This window comes from Benincasa hispida, chromosome 12 (genome assembly GCF_027475165.1).
Source record: "Benincasa hispida cultivar pf3 chromosome 12, pf3_genome.v1.1, whole genome shotgun sequence".
Taxonomy (NCBI): domain Eukaryota; kingdom Viridiplantae; phylum Streptophyta; class Magnoliopsida; order Cucurbitales; family Cucurbitaceae; genus Benincasa; species Benincasa hispida.
In genome coordinates, this window is record NC_143489.1 from 16,198,612 (window position 1) to 16,206,317 (window position 7,706).

The 7,706-nt window shown below is 34.0% G+C and overlaps 1 protein-coding gene across 1 annotated transcript; it reads left to right on the plus strand.

The window, feature by feature from the left end:
* Positions 1-5,374: 5,374 nt before the first annotated feature.
* Positions 5,375-7,706, plus strand: LOC120068331 (disease resistance RPP13-like protein 4). The gene has a single exon (XM_039020062.2). The coding sequence runs from the start codon at positions 5,535-5,537 to the stop codon at positions 7,557-7,559; it is 2,025 nt and encodes a 674-aa protein (XP_038875990.2). The 5' UTR covers positions 5,375-5,534; the 3' UTR covers positions 7,560-7,706.

A 7,706-nucleotide genomic window follows, 5' to 3' on the forward strand; every position in this document is an offset into this window, starting at 1 on the left:
TAAGACCGATCGAAACAAATGCACTTTTAAATCATGAGATGTTTAAAACTGCTAATACTCAAACTAAAAGGCAAATAATTTCTCCAAGTAACAATAATACTTATCTTTGGAACTTAAGATTAGGTCATACTAATCTCGATAGGATCGGGAGATTGGTAAAGAATGGACTTCTAAGTGAGTTAGAAAATGATTCATTACCTCTATGTGAATCTTGTCTTGAGGGTAAGATGACTAAAAGGCTCTTGGGTTTTATGTCCTAAAACTCGAGATATGTAAACAATGGAACTTATTCTGAAAATTCAATAAAGGTGTTATTGAATAGATCTATTGCTTAAATATAAATCCAATAAACTTAAAAGTCTCTTCACTGTTGAATGAGTACTTGAACTTTATGTGGAGACATAAAGGTGGATCAAGTTCGAGTAAATAGTCAAAATGATCTATAGTATATAAATAAGGTTGGGTACCCTATTCTGGTAACACTATTGGATATTGTAACGACTAGAGTTCAGGAGGGGTACATGAATGAACCGATATCACATCTGAATGAGAAGGATCCTGAGGACATGAAAGTATGGTTAAGAAAGGCTTAAAAGAATTGAATGTTACTACATATACCAACAAAGTGCACCTTCCTTTTCGATGGCTCAATCATAAGAACTACTAAGTTAAGCGTGCTTAGCTTAGAGCAATCTTATGTTGGGTGAGAACCTATGTTGGTTTGTGGGGACAACTTTCACTTCTATCGCCATCCGTCCGGTCGGTCAGGCGTGGCAAGGCGAGGCATGCATATGTTTGGTGATTATTTTTAATAAAAAATATTATTTTATTTTATTTATTTATTAACCGAAGAAAATGAGGAAACGATCTATTCGTCTGCCCATCCTATATCGTCCGCACACGTTCTGTGGCGGAGCACCCTTCTCACTCCCTACAGTTCGACGTTGATGGCCTATAAAAGGCGAGGCCTTCAGCAGTTTGTACACGGAATTCGTTTCTTTATTTCCCACCTCATTTTTCCTCTCCTCCTCCATCTCAGTGTTCCGAGTAGTGAATTTAGAAAGGGTGTATGTTCCGGTCGGGTTTCATTTGGTTGTTTTATCCTGGGGACGATGTGGCACTTTTCAGACCTGCTTACACACTTGAGTAGAACCGCGAAATGTCTTAAAGAGAGCGAGCTCCGCAACTCAGCCTATAACGAGTTTCTGTTTTGCAGGTTTTACCCTTTGCTTGACCGCCATGCCTTGACGATTTACTGTTCATCGTTCTGAGGGTTCTGCCGTTTTCAACATCATATTTATATAAATGACATTCTACGACATCTAATTTATTCCAACTGATATTCATACGGTTTGAATAAGGATATCTTGTACTTCCTTCTTCGTCTAAATAATTCTTCGTGACTTCAATAAAATTATCAACGTCGTTAGAATATTGACTAGACATTTGATCTCTTAAATTTGTCCAACTAAAAGTACTAGATGTTCTAATACCACATTAAACTACTAATAACATTCCATTTTAAATTGATAAGTTGGGATATATAATAATTTTTCTAATCAAAGCTAAAACCACTTGATATAAATCATTAAAACCACCCAATACTTAAAGAATACTAAAGTAGAATGGTGAATACCTTCATATTGCACACACTTCCCCTGATTATAATAACTCCTAATGTTTTTTCTTTTGGAGCCAAATACCAAGTAGTTCATTACATCTTAATATTATAATGCAATTGAAATCTTACTAAAAAAACCTAATGATTCTAAAGGAAAATAAGAGTTACACTTGACTGGATATATACTAATCGATTAATAACTCCTATTGCTTAAATTTGACTTAACTCCACTTTTAGGATTTTGTACAAAGATTCTCAATACTTCATCATCTTTCTTCTACATTCAAAAAGCACTTATCAACGAATAAAGAAACTAAAGGCATTAATCTAAGAAAGTAAACTCATGTTCTTGAATTTAGAAGAAAAATTGTTAAGTTCCTAATTTATGTTGTTTAGAAATTGATGGAACATTGATTGGCTATAGATACTAACAAAATATATATTAATCTATTAATAACTCTTAATGCTTAAACTTAACTTTACCATTTTTTCTATTTTCTATGGAAGAATAAGGAAGGATTGAAAAGTAACCCTAAGTTTTTAAACTTAACTCCAGTTTTAGGGATTATGTACAAAGATTCTCAATTCTTCATCATCTTTCTTCTACAAACAAGAAGCATTTATCAACAAATAAAGGACCTAAAAAGTTTTAATCCAAGAAAGTAAACTTATATGTTCTTGAATTTAGAAGTTAACTTGTTAAGTTCCTAATTTACGTTGTTTAGAAATTGATGAAAAATTGATTGGCTATAGATATTAACAAAATATATACTAATCGATTAATAACTCCTAATGCTTAAACTTAACTATATTAATTTTTCTATTTTCCATGGAAGAATAAGAAATGATTGAAAAATATCCCTAAATGCTTAAACTCAACTCCAATTTTTTTGAGGAATTTGGTACAAAGATTCTCAATTCTTCATTACCTTTCTTCTACGTACAAGAAGCATTTATCAACAAAATAAAGCAACTAAAAGGCATTTATCTAAGAAAGTAAACTCATATGTTCTTGAATTTCGAAGTTAACTTATTTAGTACCTAATTTACATTGTTTAGAAATTGACGAAAAATCGATTGGCTATAGATACTAACAAGATATATATTAATTTATAGAAATTTCACACAAAAAATCACCTGAAAATGGGTGGATTCTCTGAAAATAAGTGTCTTGTGATTTTTCGAAAGTGGAAATCATCGAAAAGCTGTGTAAGTTTGGAAATTGGGTTAAATGTGTACTAATGGATAGAATTTCACACAAAAATACCTGAAAATGAATGGGTTCTAGGTAAACAAGGTTCTGTTCACGTTTTCTGTTCTTGCATTCCGTCCAAATTGAGTGCAGCAACTCGTCCAAACAGGTGTAGCAGTAGTCGTCATCTGCTCGTGTCAAAGAGGGTCACTGTCGTCCGTTCGTTCAGGTTCAGCAGGTATTGTTGTCACCATCGGTGTAGCAGTCATTATTCAGGTGTAATAGCAGTCGGCCGTTCGCACGCAACAGTCACGTTCCTCCGTTCACATTCGCATTCCTCCATTCGCATGTGACATTCAGATTCAGCAGTCGTCCGATAGTGAGGTTGAGTGAAAGTGTGAGGGAATGGAGAGTTAAAAAGGGAGGGAAAGGGTGAGTGGGTCGAAAATGGTAGAAGTGAAAATGGAAGAGGGGAAATAATTGGGGGAAGAAAGAGGGAGGGAAAAAACCTATAACTTTTAATTTTTTTTTCATAAAATTATATATATTTAATGATACATTTCTATGATGCTAAAAGTATTCAATATTTAGTGGCATTGATAGCTACGTTGCTAATTCTTTTAGTGACATTGATTAAAGATGTATTGCTAATAATAAACTTTTTATGACATTTTTACAAGGCATTGCTATAAATAGGCTTTTCTATATTCATATAGAAAAAGTAGAAGAAAAATTATTTCAAATGGTAAAATTGTTGAAAATATTTACAAGATATAGCAAAATTTTAAAACTATCAATGATAGATGTTGATAGACACTGATAGATTTCTATCCGTGTCTATTAACATCTATAATTGATAATTCTAAAATTTTACTATATTTTGTAAATATTTTAGTTCATTTTTCTATATTTAAAAATAACCCAAAATAGAATTTCAAACAATTTGAGAAATAATAATAAGAAAAAAAACAGAAATAAGAAAAGACAAATATGGAAAAATTAGGAGAACCTCAATATTCATTTTCCGAGAAAGTTCAAAATAATCTGATGAAAAATTAACTTTTTATTCAAATTTTTGTAGTCGATCTCGACCAAAATGCACCGAAAAAAAATTATTTGAAGGAATTTTTAAAAAATTCTAGTTTTGAAAGATGAAACTTTTTTGGATGCTTATTTCGACCATTCCCCAATCTAGAGGTTCGGTCAACAACAATAAGGGACTATTTAGGGCACTAAGATGATATATGATATCTGGAGATCTGATGTATGCGGAGTTATGATGTCTGGGGAGTTATGATGTCTGTGTTTGAGGTGCAGAGTTGTGTTGTCTGAGTTCATATGTCTGTGTTTGAGTGTGTAGAGTTATTATGTTTGAGTTCATATGTTTTGTTTGGGTGTGCAGAGTTCACATATCAGTTTGGTCTAGTTTTTTTATACTATAAAATAATTTGTCTGTATGAACACTATTTTTTTAATCTCATAGTTCAATTATTGTATCAATTTAGTTTTTTGTATTCAATTATTGTCTTTTAAATAATTATTTATTATTGTTGTTTTAAAAAAAAAAGTCAAAATTTAAGATTAATCGTAAATAGTCAACAAAATACCAACATTTAAAAATACGAAATTTAATTCTAAGCCAAGGATGAACAAACCTTTTTTCACTTTTAATACTAAATATAAATATAACTTTCGATCATAACTTGAATTTTAAAAAAATTCTTCAAAAGTAAGACCCATAAAAAATAAAAATAAACGAGTGAAAGTAGTATTTATAAATTTAGTTTTTAAAAATTATCAAGAACTAAAGGGTTATGAATGATCAATTAAATATTTTAATGAGGCATTTAGAAAAAAAAAAAAAAAAAGTTTTGCTTTTGTTTGATTTTAGGGATTTTGTTGAGGCTTTTCTCATATATATTCACGGATGAGTTTTATATTGAGGTTTTATAATGTGTTTTTGAATAGTAGATTTTGAATATTGATGTTGTATATGAAGAGATTTTTTTTATTTTTGAGAAATCGTGTACAAAGATTTAATCCAAAATATTGTGATTTTTTTAATGGGCATTATACAGATAAATAATGATATACTAAGCAAATAAAAATGGAAACTTGAATGACATAATTTATAGATAATAAATTATTAATATACTCTATCACATGACACTGGAGGGAAAAATGTAAGTTGAAGGTAAAAAATGGGTGCATAGAACTAATTGAAATACCATGGTTTCTTAATAAAATGGATATAGTAGAAAAAGATTACATTTGAAGTATAATGAAATAAACTCAATAAAAGAATAAAGAAATAAAAACATAAGTGGGTCATAGGAATGGAGGAGAGAGTGTAGATCGAGTATGAAAAGGGAGGAGACATATGAAGTGATGGTAGAGAAACTGGGAAAGTTGTTAGATGATATGAACTACCTAAACAAGAATTCTTGAACAACGAGAATTACTGTACACATGTTGAAAAAAGTGAAAAAGGATATGATATATCAGTCGGTCAAACCGTGAAATAAAAATGATATGATGTCCCGACATAATATATTTGACCCACAAATAGGCCCTAAAGAATTAAATTGTGGTCGTTATCCACATTAATATTTACTTCCAACCTCTAACCACACTTGGTCCACTTCTTCCGAGTTCCGACGAACTTTCATATCTTTCAATTTTCTTCGAATCTATGTGAACTTCACATACCTTTCTGCAGCAATGGCTTCCCGATCTGCTTCCTTCAATTCCCAAACTTCAACTGAAATTCTAACTATTTCCCAAATGATCGAATCGCTATCACAGCTGCACACAAATCTCTCCACTGCCATCCAAAATCGCACCGCCCCACCTCAATCCGCCGCCAATCAGATCGAGGAGGACCATCAAGACCCCAATTTCAAGAAATTGTTGAGCAACATCGAGCATTTGAAGGAGGCGTTGGAGACGACAAAGGAGCTCGATAAGCAGCTCAATGAGCCAATACACGGCATAAAAACCAGTCTGGAGGAAGTTATCAAAAGCGTCAATGCATCTCAAAGAATCGAAGAAACTTTTCTTGATGCGATAAGCAAGGATATGAAGACGTTGAAGTTCCGGATCCCTTCTTACCACAAATTTTCCTTGGCTGGAATCACAGCCCATTTGATTGATAGAGGGAGCGACACGCCAAGGAAGAGTGAATTCAAGTTGCCAAATTTGTATGCCCACGAGGTGTTTGGTGAAAGTCCTGCTTTTATAGAAATTCAGGAAATGTATAATAATGGGTTCAGTGATGATATTTGTAAGAAGTGTTTTTTGTATTTTGCTGTGTTTCCTGAAAATGTTGTGTTGAAGAAGCGGTTTCTTACACATTGGTGGATTGGAGAAGGCTTACTGGACCCTTTAGGTAGTGGGAATCAAACGCCTGAAGTTCATGCTGGTAAGATTCTTAAGGAATTTGCGGAGAAGGGTTTGATTGTGCCAGTGAAGGAAGAACAAAAGAAAGTCAAAAAGAGATTTAGAATCCCCCCTTTTGTGCGTTCTGCTGCAATTAAACTGGCCATAGCAAATGAGTTTTTAGATTATGATTTTGGGGACAACCCAACTGGTAAATCTTCTGGATGTGACAGGATTTTTCTAGTGAAAGGGGGAGGCTCTCACCCACCGGAAGCACCGACGAAGGATCGGAATTTGGAAGAAATAATGGAAGCAATCTTCAATGTTAACCAACCTTTCCCTGATTCTGCATTGGAGTGGTTAGCCAAGAAGGGAGAAGCAGACATGAGAACTACCAAAGTTGTGGAGTGGTTGCTAAAGCTGAGAAACCTCAAAGTTCTTTACTTGGGGAGGTGGCAGAGTGCAATTGATGAGCAGCAAATTGAAGTTGAAAACCTAGAGTTCTTACAAGGTTTGAAGAAAATGAAAAAACTGAGGCTTTTGAGCCTCCAAGGGATTTCTTGGATCAATGAGCTTCCAAATTCCATAACATCACTGAGCCATCTCAGTGTTTTAGACTTGAAATCTTGTTTCAATTTGGAGAAACTTCCTCAAGGCATAGGATCTCTCAAGAGGCTTACACATTTGGATGTCTCTGGTTGCTATATGCTTAATGGGATGCCCAAGAGTATATCTGCACTAACTGAACTGAGAGTCCTGAAGGGTTTTGTTACAGGAAATTCAAGTCTTAATGATCTGAAAGGCTTGAAGAAGCTAAGAAAGTTGAGCATCAACACAAGCCGCCGTGATTTCCCTAACAAAACGGATCTACGTGTTCTCCAAGATCTTGGGGAGCATGGTAGCCTTCGAAATCTCTCAATCGCATGGGGTGCGGAAGAGGTGAAGCAACCATCATTGAGCAAATGGGACATTACACGACAATTATCCAAGAAGATCAGCAAACAAATATCCAAGAAATTGACCAAACAAAGGAATCAGTCTGGTTGTGTGATCTTAGAATTGCCAAAAGAGCTAGAGAAGCTTGAGATGGAATGTCTTCCTGAGGAAAAGCTACCCCTATGGCTAAATCCTTCAAAATTGACAAGCCTCAAGAGACTCTACATTAGAGGAGGGAAACTAGCAGAGCTTGGGAACGAGTCGTGGACTGCCGAGGTTGTTCGTCTGAAATACATGAGAGAACTGAAGATAGACTGGAGAGAACTTCAGAATTTTTTTCCAAATTTGAGTTACTTGCAGAGAGTAAAATGTCCAAGAGTTACTTTCTGTCCCTGTGACGCCAATGGAGTTTGGATGAAGCCATCACAATAGTGATAAAAACAATGGTGGCATTAAGAAACAGCAAACACTAGAAGAGCTGCTTGTGGTATCTTATGGTTCAGCTTGTATCTTGGTTTCTGCTTGTGATACATTATTAGTTGGTACTTAATAAATTTCCATATTCATTATGAAACTAAA

What these genes read in the sequence shown, in the direction of transcription:
- LOC120068331 (XM_039020062.2), top strand. Translation starts at nt 5,535, where the DNA reads ATGGCTTCCCGATCTGCTTCCTTCAATTCCCAAACTTCAACTGAAATT.